Source organism: Phyllostomus hastatus, unplaced genomic scaffold (genome assembly GCF_019186645.2).
Source record: "Phyllostomus hastatus isolate PE091 unplaced genomic scaffold, TTU_PhHast_1.1 phas_contig_38, whole genome shotgun sequence".
Taxonomy (NCBI): domain Eukaryota; kingdom Metazoa; phylum Chordata; class Mammalia; order Chiroptera; family Phyllostomidae; genus Phyllostomus; species Phyllostomus hastatus.
The window spans coordinates 20,688,748-20,715,311 of NW_025333869.1; the positions used below are offsets into that span (position 1 = coordinate 20,688,748).

At 37.5% G+C, this 26,564-nt stretch overlaps 1 protein-coding gene across 2 annotated transcripts in view; it reads right to left on the bottom strand.

Annotated features, from left to right (window-relative positions):
- Window positions 1-248: 248 nt before the first annotated feature.
- LRMDA (leucine rich melanocyte differentiation associated) overlaps window positions 249-26,564 on the bottom strand; it is a 1,077,770-nt gene continuing 1,051,454 nt past the window's right edge. For both annotated transcript variants that reach the window (XM_045842270.1, XM_045842271.1), the window contains one exon: window positions 249-346. In XM_045842270.1, the coding sequence (XP_045698226.1) occupies window positions 267-346 (80 nt within the window). In that variant the 3' untranslated portion in view covers window positions 249-266. The remainder of the gene's footprint in view (window positions 347-26,564) is intronic.

Consider the following 26,564-nt stretch of genomic DNA (forward strand, 5'->3'; position numbering starts at 1 on the left):
GTCACCCTGGTGGATGAGACCTGCTTAAGGGCAATCATGTCAATCTCTATGTGACCACTCAGTCTAAGGCAGAAAGATGAAGTTGACAGGCCTGGCAAAGTCAGCAGAAGGTAGCAAAAGCTAAAGTTATAGCCTTCCCACAAAGATGCAGCATGAGCCACTGTTTTTTTTTTTTTTCACCTTCATCTTTTTTCCTTTATTTTTGCTTTCCCTTTTTTTTAAAAAAAAATTCTCATGACATGGGCTAAGGCATATAGAACTTGCCTTCAGAGCTGGTCATCTCGGATAAACCTGTTTCCCTCTGAGTTTTTCCCATAGTAAACATAGCGACACTTCCCCAGGACACCTGAAAATAAAAAGAAACACACCATTAAAAACACAGTTTTGGCAAAACCCAAAAAGGTGCTGCAATGCAGAAATACAAACAATCCTAGATCCAATGGGTGGAAGCAAAAGGATTGAGTCCCAGAGGGAAGGACCCTACTTTCTTGTCCTCAGAGTTGACATTCAAATAAAATGTCAGCACAGCACAGGCTCCTAGGAATAACATGGTTCCCGCATGATGTCTCTTCCTCATCTTAAAGACTTTTCTAGTTTGGCCAATTATTCCTCAGAATAAAGCATAACCCTCTCCTCTCCCCAGGTCTCCTGAACAGTTTCTAAAAATAGAAAATTAGGAGTTTAAAGATGGGCCCAGCCCAAGCAAAAGATGTAGAACAATCTTCCCAAAATGTGACTATTTTCAAGTCCTCCATCACAAATCAATATTGTTAACTTCCAAAAAGACCCTTCCAATTCCTAGGAGGCATCAAGCTTGTAATGAAAGATTAAGGAAGAGCAGTGGTGCTGACAAAATGCCATGTGGAAAGTAAGAAGAGCCTCTGATGTTAAATGGTTCCTTACAGGTGCACTGAACTGTATTCTCTGGTTGCAATGTGTTTACTTTTCATTTTCAGTTTTATTTTAAATAATTATTTGGCTCCATGTACAGCTTTCATTCAAGGAAATTGTAGGAGGATTTAACTATGAAAAATACCCTTATAACAGGGTCAAACCTTTTAATCAACTCAAAATTATTCTAAATATCCATAAGAAATCACTTTTAGGATTATTAAGAACAAATAAGTTTTTTCAAAAAAATATTTTTAACTACAATTTGCTTTTTGCCACCTTGGTTTTTTTTTTTTCAAATTTTAGAAAAATCTTAAAATTCAGCTTCACAGATTTGTCTTACTACTAATAGTACTTGAGTCTCTGATATGTGCATTAGAGAAAGGATAAAACAAAAAATGTCCACAAAACATTAATTCATGAGCTACAAATTGGCCTATAGAAATTGCTACCTATATGCATGATTTTTTCCCCATCAGTTTGATAGTAGGAAACAATCACCATCTTTTGTTCATTTGGGATAAACTAGGACTTGAAATTATCCAGGTTCGTCTTATCAGAACTTCTAAGGAATAAATATTCTTTTGATTGTACAAGAGACATTTTTTCCACCCTGGCTGGTGTGGCTCGGTAGATTGAGTGCCAGTCTGCAAACCAAAGTGTCATTGGTTCAATTCCCAGTCAGGACATATTCCTGGGTTGCAGGCCAGGTCAGGTCCCCAGTAGGGGGTGCGTGAGAGGCAACCACACATTGATGTTTCTATTCCTGTCTTCTTCCCTTTCCCTCTGTCTAAAATAATTAATTAATTTTTTAAAAATACATTTTTTCCACTGCAGAACTTTTAACCTTCTTAAATAAGGATAAAATGACTTAGAAAGCTTGAAGGGCAGGGCAGATGCTCCTAGGTTTGAATGGCTTGGGACAAAGTTGGGAATTGCTGGAGTCACAGAACCGCTCACTGGTGGCAATATGGAGAGGATAATATTGTGCCATGGTCCCAAAGCGGTCATGGGCATGCCCTCATTACTTCTGTTTTATGTTACATTTTCTGTGGACAATATTTTCCCCTTGGACATACTTTCTCTTTGGCTCCCTACCCACAATTTCTGTTTCTGAGTTCTAGTTTGGTGTCTGGAAACACTGAGCTTGGATGGAACCTCTCTGAATCCTTTCTTTGGGCCTAAATGATTCTTTTGGCTATTGGCATTGAGCTGTTTTCTTTATTGGGCTGAATTATGTAGCATCTGGGGTTGGACTAACATTGTCACCAATGCTTGGAACCTGTCTGTGGTCTTGGCTGGTTTGAATCTGTTCCTGGAACAGCACCTCCTACAGAGCCAGGTGGGAGTGTCTCAGATCTTTCTGAAAATCTATAAGGGGGTTCCTTAAACATAATTGATTCAAATACACCCTCAAGAATCTGAAAGACTGAGGCTGAGAGATGTTCATTTCTTTTTTATAGCACCAAGACAGTATGCATGTTTTATAAAAAGAAATGGATAAGGCTGTCAGATATCATGAAGAGTACCTTATTTCTCTTGAGTAAGAGAATGAAAGGCAGACACACACACACATCACCCACCAGTGGGTACATTCATTATGTCCTCCAAACTTTCCAGTGCCTGCAGGGTTGAATTTCTTTTCTCTGCTCCTCTCTCCATTACAAATGGGATTTAGTAAACCTCAGCTCCAGATCTTGCTGAGTTGGAACCTAGACCACATATCCCATCCTGGAAACAGGCAGTATACTCCTGGAATATGGGCCCTAACATGGAGGAAGGTGTAGTGCTCTGAGCTATGTTCCCCAGTCCTTCTTTCTAGCTGGCATTGATAAAAGTCCTTTCTAAGGGCTGCCCTGTTACTTTGGGCCTGGAAGCAAGAATGTTTAGAGACATCCTGGTGAGAGAGGGCTGTTTGATGAATGCAGGAGACTGCAGTGAGGTGTCAGAGCTTGGAAAATGAGGCAAGAGCATGAGGTATTAATATTGTCAATGATCTCTTGACGGGAAAACAGATACCACACTCACTGTCAAATTTAAATAGACATGGAGTACATTAATGACAAAAGGGCAGACTTCAAACAAAGGGGCTGTGGGATGAGGAGCAGAGCTGGTCTCAATGCAGGCAATAACCTGATGTGAAAAGACGCAGTCAAGTCTTGAGACAGGCCCAGGATTGTGTGTGGTGACAGAAAACAGAGATGCTGACAGAGATACCAGTGCCATATTATGCCAAGGATATTCTAACGCTGTCTGCATCTCTAACAAAAGCTGACATCACTCCCTATCACTTGGGGTCTTCTCTGCCTGCTCCTGCAGAAGATTTCTTCCCAGATATCATTACAAAACTCACTATTGCTGTGAGGTTCTGGCAGCCCTATTCTGCCAGAGCACTGGGGTCAGGGAGCCTAGGGATAACCTCAGTCAATCTAAATTTGGACTTTGCAGGAGGAGCCCACTCATCCCCCGATATCTTGGCTACTGGAGGTGATCAGAGTGCCAATGTGTGAGGAGCTGTCACCTTGAATAAAATCCTTAAAGGGAACACACTCAGACTTCAGGCTGCTCCTGGACAGCACAGGGATGGTCCAGCAGCCGAAAATTAAATCCAGCTGCTGGTACTCCTCTGCGCAGAAAGGTGGTCTGGCTAGTGACAGTGAAAATCAGGCTGAAATTTTAAAACTTGAACCACTCAAATTATGTACATTAAGCAAGTGCCGCCTGTGTTGAGACTCCTACCCTATGGAGCTCACAGTTGGTAAGTGATTACCCCCTAAATGGAACTTTTGAGCTCAATAAATAAATAGATAGATACAATTAACAAGGAAGAAAAAAAAGCACAGTCCTACATGTGGCCAAAGCAGTTTATTTATCATGAAGGTTATTTGTAAAATAATAGGACCTGCTCACAAATTAAGTGAGGTGGTGGTGTGTGTCTCTCCTGCTCTTCCCATGACCCTCCTTCCCCTGTCACACCAACTGCCATCAACTGTGCAAATTACAGAGGGAGTAGTTTGCTTGCAAAGACATTCTGGGAGGCACTCAAGCTGGAATTTGGGAACCCTCGGGTCATGACTCAGTAGGCGGTAGTTCCCACGTACATCTGCAACACATTCACTTGTTTTTATCTCCTGGAGCTAGCACATCTTGGGACGGGAGGGGAATACATTTTTTGGCATATGTTGTGTTTTTAATTCTCTGGGGAGAATTAATTGGCCATAATAAGGGAAATAGGATCGCCATGCATCAGGCAAACCTGTAACTGTCTATGTGGAGCTTCTTTTCCAGGGGCCCTAAAAAATGACAGTGTGTTGTCCCCTGGGAAATCCTCTTCTGCCAAATGAGACTCCTAATTTTCTTATAAGTAGCCGGTTCTGCCATTACCATAACTTCTTAAAACTATAATTATGGAAAAAAAAGTATTTTGGGAAGAAAGTTTTAAAGAGGTCTTTTATCTTTTAAATGTTTCCCCCCCTCTGGAATGAATGTTCTAATTATGCAGTTTAAGTTATGACCTTGGAGCTGGCTGAGAGGGTGGGAATCAATCTCTTTTCTGGGATGCAAGGCTATGATGGCTGGAATGGTGCTGGAGTCTTGGCTAGACCCTGTGTGTCCTGGGAAGGAAGTCCTGGCACATGCATGCAAGGTTCAGCAAAGCCCCAGGACTTTCTGATCATCTGGATGCACTTGTACTTTCAGTTGTATTTCTACCATCTGTTTGGTAAGGAGAGGTGAGGGACAATCTGCAGTTAAATCCAGCTCTGCCCCTAATAGTTATGTGACTACATACACCTCCCTTTTCCCCACTGGGCTGGTTTCCCCATTTGTAAACTGAAGGAAAAGGACCAGATCACCTCTGAGGTTCATTTTAGTTTTGAAATAGATGAATTAATGTTTTCCATGTTTCCCTTATGAAGATGAGGATGTCAGGTCCAATACTGCCTGATATAGGAGGTAAATCTAATGGCTGGTTCATCAAAAATTTGATTTGGATTAAGTCAGCTCTTAAAACCATCCAACCCACAGTCCCATAACATATAGAAGGGGAGCTCCATTTGATCTCAAAATCTCCAGCAAAAGAATTACCACTAACTTTTCTGCAACCTGTATTTCTTACCCAGAGCTGGGAGATATTTACTGCTAACTAGCCTATTTCCCACTAGCTTTGACTTGAATCTCATAACTCCATATGCAATAGAACTAAAGACTAAATATCAGAATAAATGACTTCTCATTTGCATTTGAGTTGCAAAAAAGTAATAGTTCATATTCATACAAATATAAATACTTATTTGATTATGCAGTATAGGTTGGACCAATAAATTTGTATTTATAAAATAATGTATCAATTTTATTATTGATATTAATGTTATTTTTGGTAATCATCATTTTAAGTGCTATTATCACAAGTGTTTGTAAGTGCAGCTGTGTAACAACAAGCAGATTTTAATACATTTGTGATTGTAGGAGCTTATAATTAGTAATGCTACAAAACAGACAAGGGACAGAGGGCTTCTCGCAGAACTCCTGTTCTCTAATCTGTATGAGTAAAGAAGGCTCTCTTTGGCCCTTTTACTCTCTCTTAGGCTCTCTGTGGCCTTTGAAAAAAGTGATGACAGTGTTGTAAAGAGGTGGGTGGGCCCAGTAACAGAGAGGGAAAGAGTATCCAGAGTGTCTTTCTAGTCCATTGTGGAAGGTTCTAGAACTATATGCTTCCATGTGACATTATATATACCCATTCACACGTCACCTCTACAATACTCACTCCTGCCCAATTTGTAATACCCAGTGCCTGAAGCAGTACTTAGTACAGAGGATGTATTCAGTAAATATTTGTTGAATAGGTAAATTAATACCATTAAGATTATTAACTATTTAGAATTTAAATAAAACCCACCAAGTTAGGAATTTCAATTGTTAAATACTCATACTTTAACCTCTGTTAATACCACATCTGTTTGAAATGCTTTAAAAATACATACAGATTAAATATTTGCCTTATGAAAAAAGGGAGCAAAGTAACAGAAGGCAACAGCTTCAATTCCTAAACACTTTTTTAAAAAAAATGTGGAACACTTTTCTCCCATGAAAATGAAGTAATCACAATGTCTGGCTGGAAAGAGAGAAATGAACTGAATGTTATCATCAGCCTTAAGAGCTGTAAACATCATACACAGGAAAGGATATTCCCCAGAAAGCACATCCTCGCTCTTTGTTATGTGTAGGCTGTGAGTAAACTGGTAACTGGGAAGGAATAAACACCCATGTTTATGATCTTGAGAAGTGGCTCGAGAGTACCCCAAGGTCAGCCTGTGTGATGTGCTATCAGCTCTGCTGTGGATTGCACATAGGATTTAGCAGAGCCTACAGAATTGCAGGCATCTAGCACAACATCCTCATTCTGTGTAAGCTACTTAACTACTAAGGCAAAATGGAAAGAAGAGATTTTGAAGGTCTAAAGGAAGGGTTTACTTGGGAGCAGTTTTTGTGCAAGGAGAATCAAGTCCATTCTGCATACCTGGCCCACCTGAGTTGACTCATACTGGGTCTAAAACGGGGAAAGGCTCTCTATCTGACCCTGGAGAGGGTAAAGAAAGAAAGAAAAGAAAAAGGGACTTCCTTCCGTAACGAGCTATAAGTATGATTTTGGGCAAGTGTCTCAGTTTTATAACCTGCATCTTGGGTTGGAATGGGATGTCATAGTCACACCATGTTGCTAACCCCCAAAACATCTTCTCTGTGGACTGGGGACACACTGTCCTTGCTAAATACTGTAGCGACTCTCTCAAACAGTGCTGCCTGAGGGGGCATTTCCTAGTTTCTCAGATGAGTACACTCTTCCAAACTCTTCTCCTTTACTATATAAAACAATCCCATGAGGTGTTGAATTTTGTAAGTATTTTATAAATTTTGGATATTAACTCCTTATCATATGTATTGGCAACTATGTTCTCCCATTTTGTAGGTTATCTTTTTATTTTGTTGATGATTTCCTTTGCTGTCCAAAATCTTTTTAGTTTGATACAGTCCCATTTGCTTATTTTTCCTTTTGTTTCCCTTGCCTGGGGAGATACACATGATAAAATATTGCTACAATGAATGTTCGAGATTTTGCTGCCTATGTTTTCTTCTAGGATTTTTATGGTTTCAGGTCTCACATTTAAGTCTTTGCTCCAGTTTGAATTTATTCTTGTGTGTGGTTTAAGAAGGTGATCTAGTTTCACTTTTCTGTGCATATCTGTCCAATTTTCCCAATGCTATTATTGAATAAAGTATCTTTAGCCCATTTTATATGCATGGGCAAAGGACCTAAAGAGACAATTCTCCAAAGAGGATACAGATGGCTGATATATGAAAAAATGCTCAGTGTTACTAATTATCATAAAAGTACAAATTAAAACCACAATGAGATACTGTCTCACACCTGTCAGAATGGCTATCATCAATAAATCAACAAACAAGTGAGGGTGTGGAGGAAGGGAAATCCTTTTTCACTGTTGGGAATGCAGACTGGTGTAGTCACTGTGGAAATCAGTATGGAGATACCTCAAAAAATTAAAAATGGATCTTCCTTTTGACCCAGTGGTCCCACTACTGGCAATATATCTGAAGGAATCCAAAACACTAATTTGAAAGAACATAAACACCCCTATGTTCATTGCAGTGTTATTTACAATTGCCAAGATATGGAAGCAGCCCAAGTGTCCATTAATAGATGGGAGGATAAAACAACTATAGGACATTTACACAATGGACTATTACTCAGCCATAAAAAAGAAGAAAGATTTTCCCTTTGCGACAGTATGGGTGGACCTGGAGAACATTACACTAAGTGAAATAAGCCAAGCAGAGAAAGACAAATACCGTATGATTTCTCCCATAGGCAGAGTCTAATGAACAAACTGAACTAACAAGCAAAACAGAGACAGACTCACAGATGGAAAGCAAATGACAGCTAGTGGGAGTAGGGGAGATTACAGGGTGGAAGGATCAAGCAAAAAGGAAAAAGGACTCATGGACATGGACAACAGTGTGGTGATTGCTGGGGGCAGGAGGTATTAAGGGACTAAATGGTCATGGAAAAAATATAATGAAGATTAAATAAAAAATAAAATAAAGAGAAATCAGAAAAAATAAAGATTAAAAATGTAAACATCTTTGAAAAAAACAATAGCTTCACACATTTGTAATATCTTAATCATTATTGTTACTACCAATCACAGATAGCACTGGATACATTTTCCCTAGATAATTATGAATAAAAAACATTAAAGCAAAAAATTAAAAAAAAAAAAACAACCCATGACCCTATCAGGAGTATTCTGGCCCTGCAATGTTGACCCTGATATTTTGTAGTCGACATTTAAATTATGCCATTTTGACCATAAGGATGCTTTGGCTTGTGGTTTATGAATACAAACATGTAAACTAAATACTTTCGGAAAGAATTAATTATTCAGAGCAAGCTCCATTTGATCAATTTAATCTCTTAACATTTTATTTTATTATTTGATTTGATTTGATTTGATATTCACCCATACCTTTTTCTAGCCCCACCCTTTCCCTCTGGTAACCACTGTACTGTTGTCTGTGTCTATGTAATTCCTTAATTTTTAAATCCAATCAAAACATATTCTATTTTTAACACTTTCTTTTTTATTTTATTGATTTCCAATGGGATCAATTCTTTTCCATGTAATGTTTACATTAAGGTTAAATTCCACATTCAGCATTTTCCAAATATCAGATTTTACTGATTGCCTTCTAAAATCTCTTTAAGTGTGTATTTTAAAAAGTCACATCTTCTTGAGTGAAATTTTGCAAATCTGCATTGTGACAGGAAGACTTGCATCCTCTACTAAAGTTTAGTCAACACATATTATTGCATGTAATTTTAGCTCACTTCAGTTTTATTTCATCTTTATTATTTTTATCAAGGTGATTTCCTCTCCATGAATTTGTGCATTCAATATACCAACTAAATATAAATCTCAGTAATTTTTTCATCTATAATAAATTGCATTATGTAGGTTTAGTTGCTTGCAGTTTTATTTCAGGCTGATTATGTTTACCAGCAATGTTTATTATAAAGCAAATAACAATTTTTATTCATTTCTTAGTGAATAGGACAAAAGTATGCACTCTGGATGCATGGGGTTATGACATGCTACTTTCTACCAAGCACTAGTCAGACAAATGCAGTATGGGCCACCTACCCGAGGGTTGGGACGCATCCCTATCTTGAAAAAAAGACGACACAAATGCCAGTAACATACCCCTTTGAGAAGAGGGCATTTGGCACCAGTGCTCCGTCCCCTGCAATGAGGTCTGATGGGAGGTTTAACTTTCCACTGAGAATAGACGGATTATAAAGCCTGTTTCAGCAAACGCTGGGCTTTGTCAAGTCTCACCAGTGTATTTGTAAGGAAGGGAAAACAGGGAAGGAAGCCAGTCAGCAGGGAAAAGGTCTTGGCAAAATCTGTACTGAAGGTGATAGGAATGCATGGCTGAGAAGCCAGCCTCCCAGCCCTGGAAAGGTTGCACAAATGGTCATGTGAGTGTGCAGACAATTTGACGTGTGACAAGCCAGAGCCTGTGGTAAATGCACTCGGGGCTCTCAGGGCAGCTGAAATGAGGCTTGTCATTTTAGAAGAGAAGGAGGTGGGAAAGGGAGGAGAGAAAAAAATGCAGAGCAAGTTTTTCCCTCAATAATCTGCTGGTGGGAAATATAAAAGCTGGCCCAAGTCTGAGACATAATTGCACCTTTGAGTAGACCTTTAGTAACCAGCACTGTCCCAGCTGGAGCCCCTGGTCCCTACACTCAAGCTGTGGATGCAAGGTCCCTGCCCAGGTGTGACTGGGCCATTCTAAGTTCTAGCCACATTGAGGAAATATTAGGCTGACAGACTGGCAGCAATGTTTCCATTATGTGAACTCTCAAAAGGAAACAGTCAACAACATGCTTTTCCTGAGATGTCAATGCTTTTACTTATTTATTTTTTGTATTGAGGGTAGTGCAGGTATGCAGAGACTGATTGGAAAGTATCCAGTTCTGAGATGGGCTCATTTGCTATTTTTTGGAATGTCATTAATATGAGTGGCTCTTACCTCTCTTCCTGTTGTATTTCAATCAAATAGGACCATATATGTGTCAGAGATCAAACACCATAGTAAATATTTCCTGGCTCCAACAACACGCCCCCCACCTCCAGAAAACACTGCTAAATCTTCTTCACAATCCCATTTTTAGTTCTTCTTAGGTGACACTTTTTTGTGACATTTTAAATGAAGTCAGAAACAGTGTGCACTCTGACTTCCTAAACAATGGTTTATTTATACAGTTCTATAAGGATACCTTATTATTTTTCTGTATTGCCTAGTGAGCTCAAACACAGAATGGGAATTTTTTTTTTTAAAGAAGTGTGTCTTTACCTATATTGAACAATTCTCACTGGGACAGAATTTAAAGATCTTCATTTTGGGTAAGTCCTTTATTTAATAAAGGAGGAAAATGGAGTTTAAAGTAGCTTCCCCAAGGTCACAGTACCAGAACCAACACCAACCCAACTCTATCTTTCTAGTCCTGCTGTTTCTGAATTCTAGGAATACAGGACAAAATGTCAAAGATCACCAACAACCTGATGTAAGTAGACTCTTACCTACTTTCCACAGGGAGAAAATTGAATCTTCAAGCTCAGTTTGGTGTGAGCATGGTCCCTCCCCCTCATCTGTGTTATGCGTGGGGTGTAATGGGTTGGAGCTGAGCTGGATTCCAAATGCATGCCAAGATGGGATGCGAATCGGGTAAAAAATTTGTGAACTCCCTTCAGTGTAGCTCACTGATGGATGTCACATAAACCAGGCTGTCAGTCAAATGGGCAGTGGTCAAGTGGTATGGCTTCATTTTTCTTTCTCAGTGTTTGACTAAGGCACTGAGAAATCTTTCAGACAGAAAAGAAAGAAGGAAAAAGTTTACCCCTCCACTGCCTCTACCATTCCCCCCATTATCTCCACATTGATCTGTTCCTCCTTCCCTCTGAAGTCAGGAGCATTGCCACTAGAGGGCACCATGAATTTAGGAAAAACAGCAGCATTCTTTAAAAAAAAAAAAAAAAAAGATGGCAACTATTCAGGGAGGACCCTTAAAGCCACACTGTGTTTTGGTCACCAATTACGGGTGGGTTCTGTAATGATCAATATGCCACATTTGTTCAATCTGTGCTGAAGGTTTTATGGGAATGGGGCTAGTGATGCCCCACCTTTTGGATTCCTTTGGCCTCAATTTCAGGGACTGATTTTCTTTACCATCAATTGCTCTAATTAATCTTCCAGGCTCAGGGGTTGGGGATTTTTGCCTATCACCTGCATAAATGTAAAGAACCATGCAAACTAAAAAACAAAAACAGATTTCCACATTTCTTAGAGAAAGATCATATTTACTGTGCCTCCTCCACCACATACAAAAACAGAAGTTTGCCACACAATTGGAGTTATCAGTCATCACCTGATAGTCAAAAAAGCAAAAAAAAAACAAAATAAAACAGAACAAAATAAAACAAAAACTGGATCATAAAATATATCATCCACACAAATCACAGCTACCTCTTTTTAAGGATCTACCTGACCAAACCTATGCAGCCATTGCTTTCCTTTTAAAGTACCTGGCTCAGATTAACCAGAAAAGAGGGCCAGAAGCCACTCAAATGAAAATAAAATAACAGTTCCAGCTTCTGTTCAATCATCGTTTGGTCACCATCCTTGGCCTTTGGCACATGAGCACAGTGTTTTCATGCTGAGAACAGCAAATGATCACCTCCCTTTAGGAGAAAGGAGGTACTATGGGTTTAAAAAAAATGTGAAGCATATCATTATTTTTTAAACAGCAATAAATGCTTGGCATTCCAGGGAATGATATTTTAAATTAGAATTTCCTAGAATTAAAATGAATGAGTGGACTCAACCAGAGAAGGAAGTAAACAAAATTGGAGCTACTGGACTTGGGGAAACCAGACCTAAGGCCCAGTATGGCTCTCCACTTCACCTGAGAGGACTCCCAAGTGGTCAGTGAAACTAGTGTAAAAATGGCTCTCACACACTTTCTTCCTTTAGATAACAGTCTTGTGATTGACTCACCACTAGGGGAATGTTGGGTTCCAGTTAACTAATTAAATTAACTCACTGACTCATATTTAACTAGAAAACTTTTTGAGTCTTCTTCTACATATGAAACACTATATAAAACCAAAGTCACTTTCATTGTCTTACTAGGTACATCACAGTGACCACAACTGAGTATTTATGTGAGTATTTATAATGAGGATGACATCATTGGGAAGTGTAGCTAGGGTGGGAAGAATGCTCATTGATCATTTCTCTAGGTCTTAGGACTTTCTCTCTACAGAGCCTCCAAAAGGATAGAGATGACAGCTTTTCGTCCATGCTCATGAGCCTAGGGCATGTAGGTGCTCAATAGACTATTTTTGCAGAGTAAATGAGAGGATCTCAGGGTACTTCTTTGGAATCCCAGTGTTTGCTGCACATCCTGGGACAGAGGAACTGCATGGCTGTCTGACCACAGTGGTTCTCCTAGTTGCTCATGCATTGGAATCACCTGGAAGGCTTGTTAAAATGGATTGCTGAATCCCATCCTTGGAGTATCTCATTTAGTGGGTCTGAGTTGGTCCAAGAACTTGCATTTTTGCTAGTTCCCAGGTGACAGCGATGCTGCTGGTTAGGGGACCACACTTTAAGAAATACTCTTCTAGGACAACATAAAAGGCACTCTTTCTTTTTTCATTTAAAAAAGTAGAACTCCTGATGTTAGCTTTTATCTTACAAAATCAAGACCACTCAAATTCAGAGACAAAAGGTCTGTTTGACTGAGGGTCCTAGGGCATCAAGTTTTACTAAAAGGAGGTTTTTCTGTCTCCCAGAAGTCTGAAAATGTGTACCTAAAATTGGAAAAAATAATTAACGATTATAAAAGGTTGCCCTAGCTCTTTAGTATAAAACAAAAAACATGGCAGTTTAAAGTTAAGCGATGTGTGGATTATATTCACATCAAAAAAGAGGTTTTTTTTTTTGATAGACTGGAACTGAATGTGCAAATTATAATTTATGAAGTATTAAATAAAACAACTTGCAGAAAAATTTCCCAGAAAGTCTTTAGCCTGCCTGTAAAATGACAGACTCTTATATGAACAACTCTGAGCGGTGGGGGTCGTCTTGCACAGTTTGAGTGGGAATTTTGGCTTTCCTCTCAAGCAGAAATTTGCTTTTGGGTTTCAGATCTTTTCCTATTAGAAAGTTCACATCAGAAGGGGGAAACATCTACAGTTCTGTCTGGGTCTTCAGGCTAAAATTTCTCAAGAGAGTCACTGAAAGGAAAGACAAGTTGCCTCTTTAATTTTTTGAGCTACAAAAAACAGATCCTCTCAAATAAAATTAAGCAGACCCAGTGACTAGGGGGTTTGTCATAATTGAAACCTTGCAAGGATTGGGGAAAAGATCTTCCTTTCTTGAGCACATTAGGAAAACAAAAGGAATCTACTGATATATGATCTAGCTGAAAGAAGTTGGCATTACAAAAAATAAACAAACAAACAAACAAAATCCAAAGTCTGTTATTGCAGAAAGCACAGCATAATTCTTGGGTACTAGCAAATCTCACTGCCAAATGCTATATATATTTCATCATTTCCTGATCTTCAATTTCCCATCCTTTAGCCTGCTTTGGGAAAAAAAGTACATATATGTGCTAATGAAAGAAACTATAGGTTAAGAAAGAATTAATAGCAAAAAGCAGTTTATAAGAGTATTAAGAACCTCTTGTACATTATTTTATTTGCCCAGGATAAAGACAAAGTGAACAGTAGAAGAACATATTATAAGGGTCTTCATTAGGGTCAGGCTTATTAAAACTTAATGAAAGCACCAGAATCTCTCCAGTAATATTAAGAGGGGTGTACTTTTTGTCTGTCAATGTCATGGCCCTGGTCAGAGAAACATTATTGACAGTAGGTGGGTACCAGGTGTTATCTGTCTCTGAAACATACTACTTTGATGGCTTGCAATATTACCCCCTTTTATTTTATTTGGCTGGGTCAAATTTGTCAGGATTCACCCTGTGGTGAGGTAACATGCCTCCATATTGGAAAAAAAATTGCCCATGAGCCAATGTGCGCCTCACACCTAATAGAATACATCTGGCTCTGACAGTTTGATGCCCAGCTCTGAGCCACATTCGGCAACACAAATTAACAGTGTAGACATTGCCCATGCTGAGCAGGAAGTAATAACCTGCTACCTGCTACTTGGCCAAAATCTCATTATAAGCCATTAAGGTAATTGAGGGCCAAGACTCTGTGGATATTAGACTCCCCGAGCGCCAGTCGTTAGTTCAGCAGAAGAAAGGCTCTGAATGGAGGGGAGGTGGGGCCTACCGAGGAGAAACTGCTCTGACCATAGTGTGAATTCCACCTACTGGGTACTCCGTGGCTCTGGAAGATTCGTGAGCTGTTTCTTTTCTGTCCTGAAACCCATGTGACCCCTCCTGGGGGCTCAGGACTCCAGGAAGATGATGTAACTCTTCATAGCCCTCCAACCATGCTGTACAGTTAAAAGTTGGTTTAAATGAATAGTGGGGACAGCCACAAAGGGAAGAAGAGACCAGAAGAAGTGAGAGTGTTCCATGAATAATAAGTGTAGAAGCTAGTGCAGGGAGAGGAGAAAGGGGAAGCCATGCTTTCTCCCTAGGAGATGAAGGGTCTCTAGAATTACTGCATGTATATGAGCTTCCATTCTTCTGTAGGGGGCAAAGTTAACTCCTTTTCCCATAAGGTTGGCCCTCTTAGTCTCTGTCCAGGGTTGGGTAGCTACAAAGAATGTGATGTGAGTTTGGAGGAGGGGATCAGGACAGAAGTCAAATCAACTAATTGATCAATCAAGCGACTGATCAAAATACTGGTTTTTGGTACCCCGAGAACAACTATGGACAGCTATCAATAAATGTCTCTTGAAAAGAGTCACCTAGGAGTAGTTAAAAATATAATAGACTGCAGAAATCCCTTCCTATCATTCCCGCAACACACATGAAAACATATACACACAATAGTAAGAATCAATGTCTCCAATCAGGGAGCAAGTTTATGCAAGGATTTGCCTAATGTATCATAAAAAATCCTGAGTGCCATGTCTTCTCTGGAAACCACTGGAAGCCTGTTTAATAAATTCTCCTGGCATCCTGAAGTTTCCATTGCATTCTACCTCAGTCTCAATGAAAGGTGCCTTGGCTCTGGCATTTTGAAAGACTTGGCATTTGGGGAAAAATAAGCACTACAGTGGGGAAAATAAAGTGTTCTTGAGGGTGAGAATGTCTGTGAGCATCAAGTCCACACTCTGAACACCCTAAGGTAATCTTCCCGAGTCAGCCATGCCAGCCTCATTATTTCTATTCCCCGAGAGGGTTAAGCACAGTCTGGAGCCTAGAAAATGGCTGCTGTTGGTACAAGTGAGGCCTTCCTTATAACTAGATCCTTCAGGAAAAAACAAATTAATCAACAGCAAGCTGAAGTGGGTTTAATGATTGCATTCTGCATACAATCAGCTTTTCCCTTTTCAAGGGCCATCAATATGTCAAGGGAAGACATATCTGAAGGATATAGCTCTTAACATCAAGGTTATCTATTCTCCACAAGGCTCCCACTCCTTGCTGGGCTGATACTCCACACTGCCTGTGTCTAACATTTTCATCAACTCTGCAATCAATCAAGGTAATAATGTTGTGCAAAAAATCAATTAACAACGCAATTAAACTTTCCTTATTATCTCAAAGGGCTGAAATAATACCTAAAGGGAAGATAGACTCACTGAACGCAGACATCCATAATCCAATGTGAAAGTGAATTATGAGGTTGGACAGATGCAGGCATGTGCTGGTGCTGTTATTTTCCAGGGGTTATATCTCATTGTGGCAGTGTATCAGTCAGCCCCAATCCCAGGCCCTAAAATTCCAAATTACTTTTAAGAAATATATGATGTACAATATCCATTGCATATTCTCTTTTAAAGATAACCCCCTCCTCTCCAAAAAAAAAAAAACTGAACAGCCATATTACTCAAAGACAAAATGATCTTTCAACAAGAACATAAAATATAAAAGCTATAATAACATTTACATCTGTATAGCACACATCTCTGTAAATGCAGGTCATCTATTATACATAATCTGTAGTGCCTAAGAGGCTCAGGATGCTGCAACAACATTTAAAACCCGAATGTGTAAATGTGCAAACTCCTATGGGATGGCTGTGGCTTCTCCCAAGTGGAGGTCTCACTCAAGCCTGTGTACACACACATGCAAATGCACACACACATGCAGGTAGAAACATCAGGAACAATGGCAGTATTACTCACTTAAAATGGGAATGACTATATTATTTATCAATTACACTCAACTTGCCCCAAAACACTCTCTTTAGGAATTGAGTATTTGTAGTTTGTAAAGAAGAGACGGCTATTAACCTTTTGTGGTACCAAGAACTATGAAGTGTTTGAAATTTCACCCTGAAATGAAGTACATAGAAGAGGAAGGGGTTCCTGACATTTGCAGAGCTCATTTTAAAGTGTCTAGGACCCACCAGCAATGGTCTGCCACCAACAGAAAAGTCCTAGAAATAAAAGGGGAAATAAGGACCAGATAAGGAAAGATTAAACAAATAAGAAAACACTAAAGCAAAAGCCAGGAAACAGAAAGTGCTAACAGAAGATTATGTCAATATTCTCTTAATGCTAGAAGTAAACAACAATAACACTGACTTAAAGGATGAATACAAACAAATATCAAATGCAAATGCCAACACAAAATCCTCCTTCATCCTCCTCCAACATGGCACCAGAGGCTCCCTACAGCACAGTATGACGATCTCACTAGCATATATAGAAAGCCCAGGAGGATCCCAGAAATTCATGAAAGTCAGATGAATAATTCTAGAAAGTGCAATTCTAGATCTAGGTCTCAAAGAGTTATCTGAATCAGAAGAAGAAAGGATTTCCCTGTGTTTCTGTGTTACATGAGCTCTGGGTTTTGGTAATAAACAGCTATTTTCCTAGAAGTGTGGAATGACACATATACCACCTGGAGTTATATAGGTATTGTTTTAAAATATTATTGCTCAAAAATAAATTCCTCTTTTGTAAGTTACTCACTTATAACAAGGATCCATAGTAAGCCAACTTTCCCCATTTGCAGCACAGCAAGGAGTTGGGACTGAGCTCCAAGTACAGATTTAAATGAACAGTAAAACAAGGCAAATACACAAATGCTCACTCCATAATTTCTTTAAAAAATTAGGAAGCAATACATGATGTACTTTTTGGTATGGAATTTGAACAGGAGAGTTGAACAGGTTAGCAAATCCTGCCATTTCTCTCCTACCTTAAGGAACATAATTAATATGTTTTCATTTTCAATGACTATATTGTGTGTGTATCCACTGGAACTGCTCCTGCTGTGTATTTGATTCCTCTGACGATGGGGTGGGTTGGATTTTAAATGATGTGTGAGCACTTCTGTTCTTTCTGTGCTCTGGTTTATGTGTTATTCATGACTTGCATTATAGACATGGCTGATACACAGATGTAAATGTTATTAAATCTTTTGTATCTTAGAGGCTTTGTGAAAGCCTTCTTTGTTTTCAAATAACTCTCTTAACCACCAAACTAACCAATAATACATGACAATGTCTAGAGAATTTTTTCACTGAATTTTCTGATGAAGAGATTTTTCTCCCCTCTATTATTATGTTTTTCATCAAAATAAAAAGGTAGGATAAGTTGGAAGATGGAAGAGTTACATCTTTATAGTAACAATCAAGAACAAATTCATGTGTGTATGTTTTATATGCATGTGTGTCTATGTGTGGGTATGTGGATGTGCTTATATGTGTGCTGATGTATGTGTGCTCTGTGTCTTCCTGTGAATTGTGATATGCATGTGTTGTGTGCCCTTTTGTATTTATGTACATCTTGTGTACAAATGGCTCATGTGTGCACATGGTATGTGTGTATGGGTATGAACATGTTGACATCATTATACCAAACAACTAAAAGTCACCCAATTCTCAATTACTTGCCAAAGGCATAGCTGCTTTACTGAATTTTGGTGTCTAACATAATTTTTAATCTGATTTCATTTTGCTCCATTCTCTTCACATTTCTCAGGACTTAACAGAAATGTGGCAGAGGATAAACCTCTTCACACAGACAGCACTTAATCAGTTTGTGCTTCTTGCTGGCTTACTTTTTTTTTAATTGATTTTGAATTTAAACAAGTCTCTGAGACTGAACAATGCCTCTCCACAAATACACTTGACATGACTAAAGGAGGTCAAGAAAGACAGAGATGTACATTTTAAGCCTGAGACTAGTAGCCCAAATTCAAAGAGCTCTAAGATGATGGAAGGTTCAGGATCTCTCGTCATCCTCAGGGCAGTGGGGGTACCTGCTTGGTTTCCCATGTGTCCTTTTGGAAGAGCAAGAAAAGTCATAGCAACTCTGGGAAGTATGATGGGTCCAAAGATTAAGTTCCAGTTCCTGGTCCGTAGTAACTGTCCTGAGCAAATTGTTCAGTCTCTCTAGGCATTGGTTTCCTAGTCTGGAGAAAACGCTCATTGAGTTCTAGTTCTGTTCCAATAAATATAACCCCTATTTTCACCTAATTAGATTTTCTATGCTGTGCATAGCTCACAGAGTTGGCACATTGATATAGACCTTTTCATTTCCATGTTCCTCTTTTTCTTTTCCTGGTTTGCCTCCTTCCCTCTTAGAACATCTATGACTCTCATATTCCATCTTGCCTTTCTTGGGGTTTCAATTCCAGAATTGAAATATAACAGTTCTCTTTCAGAAGCTTTTCCTTTTATACCTTTTCTAAGAAGCAACTAGTTCTCTCATAAACTAATTCATGTTGGGATATTAATAATGAAATAGAATTAATAGTTTCAGATAAAATATTTCATATTTTAGATAGATGCATTAAAAATAGACAAACTGAATCAATCTTTTATTGTATGTCAGGTAAAACAGGTAAGTAAAGAAACACTATGTGCCAGGAACAATCAATGATACCCCTCAAAAAAGAAGGGAAGGAAAGAAAGGAAGATAATCTTTCTACATTTGAGCAACTAGTAGGCCAGAAAGGGAGGTGTCAGATAAAAATGACTATAATGAAGTTTGTTATAATTATCTTATTTGCAAAATGTTATGCAAAAAAGGTATCAAAGAGATATTTCTTATATATATTTATTGTTTTAGTTGTACTAAGTCACAAATATAATATCTGTTATAATAAGTTAAATGATATAGAAGGCATAGGTAAAACAGTAATTGATCCTTTCACGATTTCCATGACCACCTGATATAGAGTGACTCCCAGAATATACAGCTACAGAATATACAGAGAGATATAGATATATAAATACAGAATATATACCTAAGTAAAAACACAAAGAGCAGAAAAGTACATAAACTCAGTTACTCTGGGATAAGAAAGAAGTCAGATAGAATTAAAAATACACATCTTCGTATGTTTGCAAAAAATCATAGGGAGGATAAACTGTAGACTAATAAGAATGACTATGTATAAAGGGCAGGCAAAAATATCATGGAATCAGGATGGAACTGAGACTTCTCTGAGCATAACTTTTTATATTCATATACTATTTTACATAATCAAATGTGAATCAAAAAGGATGAAAAAAGCAAACCCTAAAACTAAATAAAAGTGGAAAAATGAATCGAATTGTATATCAAATAGATAACATAATGACATGGAAAAAGAAATTAAAGTAATTTGGGAAAACAACAGTTCAACTACAATTTGAGTGAGATATATATTGGGTACAAACAAATAACCTGCAAAGAAATCAAGGTGTACTTAGTAGACTTATCACCATTAGTGTTATTACTGTTATAATTGTCAAATGATTTTGCTTATATTGAAGGACACAGAAAATGTGTAAATATTCAGAAATTACTGGAAGTGAAGGTTTTCACTGTGTGACAATGGAAATCAAACAAAGAATGAGGGAAGAGGTAGTAGGCAGAGTAATGGTTCCCAGGATATCCACACTCTAGTCCTTAAAACATGAGAATATGCTATCTTACATGGCAAAGGGACTCTGCAGAGTGATTAAGGGTGTTGACATTGGGGTGGAGACATTATTCTGGACTATTTGAATGGGCTCAATCTAATCATGTGAGTCCTTAAATGAGAAGAAGCCTCTAAGACTTGGTCAGAGAGGGAGCTGTGACCACAGAAGAATGATCAGATGGATGCAGTGCCACTGGCTTGAAGGTGGAGGAAGAGGCCAGGGAAGAGCCAAGGAATATGGGAGGCCTCCAAAAGCTCGGAGACACAAGAACATGGATTTTCCCAATGAGTCTCCAGAAAGGAATATGCCCTGCTGACACCTTGATTTTACCTTAAGGAAGACCCATATTAGACTCCTGACCTACAGAACTGTATGATAATACATTTGTGTTATTCTAAGTCGGTTTGTACTAATTCATTATGGCAGCTCTAGAACACTAAAGGGAATACGATATTGATGATGACAATGATAGTGAAGATGACTCTGCTAATTTAAATTGGATGGATCTACAATATAAGAAATTATTAAAAATTAAACCTATGAAGGTGTGTGTGTGTAGAAAATCTAGCATTCACATAATGGTTTGCAAAAAATATTTCCCACTAAAAAGAACCATGGTTCCTGTAGAAAATGACTAATTCAGGTTGTGGGCAGGAAATGTACAAAGTGAGCCTAGAACCTCTTGCACAGGAAAACAGGGAAAGAACATAAAATGTGGTTTGAATAGACTTACTCTTTTGCTATTTGAATATCAAACATAATAATGATAGTAATTAATTTGCCACATCAAATTAAAAACTCTAAGTTCAAAATGATATGTAAACACCTGAACAAAATAGTTCAAAGGAAGAAAAAAGCTCTTATTTGAAGACTGTCAGCTAATTAATGTAGAAGAAATGACAAAATTAGAAAAATCACCATACAGCAATATGGTGATTCAGTCAAGTATTTTCAATGGTCACTACAATGGTTAGGATAAAGTTTATTGGGGGAAAATATTCACACAGCCTTAGATTGCCACTATTTAGAACATGTGTTAATTATAAAGAGGAACATATACCTTTATTGTGGTTCAGTACAGTGATAACCACATTAGTCAAATTATCCATTTTAAAAGATCATTAAATAGTATGTGTCTCAACATAATGAAATATACCCAACATCTCTTACACTTGCCAAAATGTTAAACCTGGATCAAATTATGGGGGAGATATCAGAAAAACCTAGAATGTGTGACATTCTACAATGAAATTGACTTTGGCTTTTAGAGAAAATCCAAATGTCGCAAAAAGCAGCAAAGGTGGGAGCATGTTCTAGATCAATGGCTCTAAAGTTTCAGCACCCAAAAGAGTCATGTGAAGGTCCTGTTACAGCACCTTACAACATAGGATCCACCCTCAGCATTTGTCACTGGGGCAGGGCCTGACAAGTTCCTTATGGTCCCAATGCTGCTGGTCTGGAGGTCACCCTTAAGAACCACTGGGCTATACTGACAAATACTTAAAAAGACTTAATAAACAAATACAAACTTTGGATACTAGATTAAAACAAAAAGACAACAAACAGTCATGGGAAAATTTCACTAAGGACTGTATATTAGGTAATGGTTTTAAATTATTAATTTTCATAGCAGTTTTGTTGCTTTGTAAGAAAAGGTTCTTAGGAAATGCATGCTGACATAGTTTGGAATGGAATGTCATGACTTCTGTAATTTATTTAAATGTCTTGTGAAAATGTATGTACACATTCAGATTCATAGACATACATAAAAAGAAAGTAAATGTGGGAACATTAACAGTGATATTAGGTATATAATATACATATATACAATGAATATACTATATATGCACTATAATAATGTAGATATCTATAATATATCTATAATAATATATCTATAATAATGTATATATTACTATAGCATATATCTACTATATAGTATATATGCTATATACTATTTTTTATAGAGAAAAAGGGACGGAAGAGGAGGAAGGGGGAGAGAGAGAGACAGACAGACAGAGAGAAACATGGAAATGAGAGAGAAACATTAATTGGTTGCCTCCAGCATGCACCCTTACTAGGAGTCAAACTCACAATATTTTGGTTGGTGTACACGATGATGCTCCAACCAATTGAGCCATCTGGCCAGGGTATCAATATACTGTTCTTTGGATTTTTCTGTAGGTTTGAACTTTTTAACAGTAATAATTTCAGAAGAAAAGGGCTTGGTTATCTTGGCATATGGCACTTGTGATTATACATTAATAGCCCCCCAAATTATTTTCAAGTCTGTGTTACTGTTCTTTGCCTTCTCGTGATTCCATCCAGTGTCCTATTTAAGCATATCAAGATAGCACTGACTGAGATCCTTTTGGGACAATGTATTTTCCACAAAGAGCACTCTGTTGTTCAAAACAAAATAATTATTAGTCTCCCCTACTCCAATCCTATCACTCTGTGCTTTCCTCTTATATACACACACACAGATATACAATCACATACTCCACATATACATTCCATCCTTCTTCATTCTTTCCCTACAACATGCCTGACTGGTAAGGGGGTATTTATTCTATAGGTTGTTGAGTCACGCCTTATTCATTTATTTACTGTGGTTTTACTATGTGCCAGTCAGTGTTCTCATAGATGGAGATATAGCAGTGGATAAGGTCTCAGCTCATGGACACTGCAATCTGGTGGTGGAAGGCAGGCAATAAGCAAGTAGACAAAATGTAAAAAGTAAATAATGGTAATAATTTTAGTAAATAATTAAAGTAAATAATGGTAATGATAAAATGTAATGAAGGTGATAAAAGCTAAGAGGACAGAACTAAGAAACAGAATATGCTAGTGCAAATATAAAGTTCGCTGTATTTCAAACTCATAAATCTTGACAGTTCTCATGACATGTGTGAACTTCACTTTTCATGTTTAAAATAGAGATAATCATCCTTATCCATATATCCCCACACCCCCAGCATGGTGACTATGAAGAACTTCAGCTACTGGATAATACATATTATCATTGCCAAAAAATTGCATATCTTGGGGTACACTTACCTTGGGGTGTACCCATATCTTGGGGTGTGAAATTAAGTCTGGCTCTGTATTCCCCAAAGAAGAAAATGCAGATTTTAGTGAGCAGAAGGCAATCTCTGCTATATAACTAAAATGCTTTTCCTTCTACATTCTTCCTCATTATGGAATAATGTAATATGTTAAAGAGACTAGAAAGAATAATTTTATAATCAGTTAAATATTTATTATAAGCTGACAGTATTACACTGATGTTTCTCATCTGTCTAGCAAAGCATAGCACCTATCACAGTGCCTGGTATTTAACAAGCATTTCAGTATGAATGCATAGCTTAATAAATCAAGATTCCAAGCTCTAGGAGAGCACAAAGTCTGATTTCTCTACTACTATCTCTTAGGGCCTAGCACTGTGCTCAGTGTATAGTTAGCAATAGGTAAATGCTAAGAATTCATGTTTTAAAACCTAAAGTTATATTTTGTTCCCCCAAATGAGCATATGCATTTCTAGCATACTTGGAGGAAAAATTTTTATAACACATTTAGTCATGTTAAAATAATACTTCGAACCCATCCAGACTTTACCTAAATATGTATGAATACTTAAATATCTGACAGTTTCACAGAGCCATTATAGCTATATTTCAGTATTGAAGAATAATAAGCAAATCAAGTATGCAGCATCTATTTTTTAAAATGAAAATCAGTAGGTGCCTTTAATTGAAAATTAGAAATAAGGGACTCTAACTTCTAAAGAGCCTCCATTAATTAATTAAAGCAATGAATTTTCAAGCTCCTAGATGACAGTGAGGTGTTCCTGGAGACCAACATGCTGTGTAAAGGCAACAAAAACAGCAGCAGCTATAATCACAAATGTGAACTCGGGTCCTTTATGGCAAAGATCTAGACATAGTAACCTAGAAGAGGAAAATGTGTTTCTCATCCAATTTACACAGAGACAACGTTTTTCATGATCTATTCAGAGGGCAATGACTAGATTTGTGTCTGGATATGACAGTTTATGTAGGCTGACATGACCAGCATGCTCAAGGTAAAACTGTGAACATCACAATCAAATAACTTTGAGGAAAAATCTACAATGACTACACCACAATTTACAGGTGTTTTGATTCATCTACCCTCTATATTAATCTATCCATTGATCTATTACTGTTTTCTTTTTCTCTTTTGTTGCTAGAATGTCAGCACTCAAAACAGATAACATTTCAAAGGCCACATTTTTGTTGAAGAAAATGTTTAGTTATTATTACAACCATGAAAATAATATTTTAAATAAAAAATAGGATTTAAAAGTCTGAGAATCACCATGAAACAATAACTCAAAATCTGTTCTTCAGTGATATTTTATCAAGCTTTTTTAGTGTATTTGAGAAACACATAAGTTCTGATAACCGAAGAAATTAAACTTTTTAATTCAGCATTCAGATTTTGGGTTCCCTAATCAAAACAATTCCTGAAGTAAAAGTTTTCTACCTTCAGAAAATCTGAAATTATTTGTTTTCCAAATATCCCCATGATGTTTTAGGTGACAAGACACCTTTCTGCCAGATAAAATTTTCCTTATCTTTCAAAGCCCAATTCAAATGTCATTCCTTCTTAGAAGCCTCCCCTCACTTCCCTTAAATCTAACTAGAGGGTCCCTGTTTGTTTGCCCTGTGCACTACTCATTGCAAACTATTACACATATCTCACTGCATCATAGCCAAACATTTCATTATTATTATTCCCACTTAAGATGAACTCAGGGAAACTGCCTTATTCATCTTTGAATGCATAATCTGTATCACAAGTCCTAGAATTTAAAGTGTGGCTAAAATGTTTGCTAAATGAATAAGTACATGAATGGATGAAGGAGAAAGTAGGCTGGACTTTGTTTACCAACAAAAGGCCCAGGTCGGTAGAATTTGTAATCAAACTGTGTATAACACAATAGTTATCTGATGGCCACAATTACTAAAAGTAAAGGCTTAATGGGGGGAAAGTTGTCTTGTTTAAAAAAGCTTAGGCACTAAAAAAGTGAATAAACTGAACAACCTCATATATCTCAAAAAAACGGAATTCATAATTTAATATTGACCCATGAAGATAACCCCAGGCCTAAATGTCCTTGATGGTCAATTCCACCAAAGAGTCAATATCTTACATAAACTTTTCCAAAATACTGAAGAGGTGGGAACAATTTCCAACTTATTTTATGTGTCTAGCATTATACTCATACCAAAACCAGACAAACATATTATAAGGAAAGAAAATTACAGAATAATATATAATATTCCTTGTATACATGCATGTAAAAATCTATAATAAAATATTAACAGATTAGGTCCAGCAATATGTAAAAAGTGAAATACATCATGACCAAATAGGATTTATCCTAAAAATTCAAGGTTGGTTCAATATTTTAAAATAAATATAATTCACCATATTAACAGATTGAAAAAATATATTCAATAATTATCTCTATAAATAGAGAAAAATGGACAAAATTCAACATTTATCCATTCATGATAAAAACTTTCAACAGCATAGGAATAAAAAATGTTCTTAAATTTGATAAAATCATCTACAAAAAGAAAGAAAAACCCAGAGCTAGTATCATATTGAACCTGGAAAGAATGTTTCCCCACCATCAAGAACAAGATCAGATCACATTCCTGCTATTCAGAAACTCACATACCCTTGTCTTGAATTACCTATGTCTACACGCCATAGAAACTGTAAGACTGTATGACATGGTATCTAACAATCCACTCTTGGATACTAAAGGCAATTAGAGGCCATGACTGCTGCCCCACAGAGTTTGGCTTTCTCATTCTGGAAGAGCAGTAGGCAGATTCTCAAAGGCAGGAAGTGCTTGGGACAAGCTGAGCAGCACTCTATTGGGTGATTGTGATGAGGTGGGGTTGGGAATTTTCTTTCTAATATTCAGAGAAAAGATATAACAAAATATCTGCCCCTGGATATAGCATAATAAGTATTTAGGCCATCTAACGCATTAACATACAAAAGTAGTTCTTTGTTCTGAGTGTTCTTTATATAAAATTGTCTTCTGCATCAAGCATGTACCTGGAGATGGAGGCAAATTGTCCCCTAGGAGCATGGAACATTCTGAAAACTCTCTTAGTTGCCATAGACCTTTTAGTATCAGTTATTTATTTGATCGCCTTCTATGTGCAAAACACTACACAGAGTGCCTTAAGTACATCATCTCATGTAATCCCCCTCATCACTAGGTAGGTTTAGTTATCCAAAGTCCACAGATGAAGAAATTGAGACTTAGATTAAATATTGTGTTCAAAGAAACCTTCTGACTCCAAATTCAGTACTCCTTTCATTATAACAAAGAAGATTTTAGGGGTTGATGTGCCAGAGAAGAATGCAAAGAGCAGTGTTTTTGTGGCTTTGATCTTTATCAAAAAATTTTATATTTCATTTCCTAATAAAATTTTCAAAATCCATTTTCTAGTTATA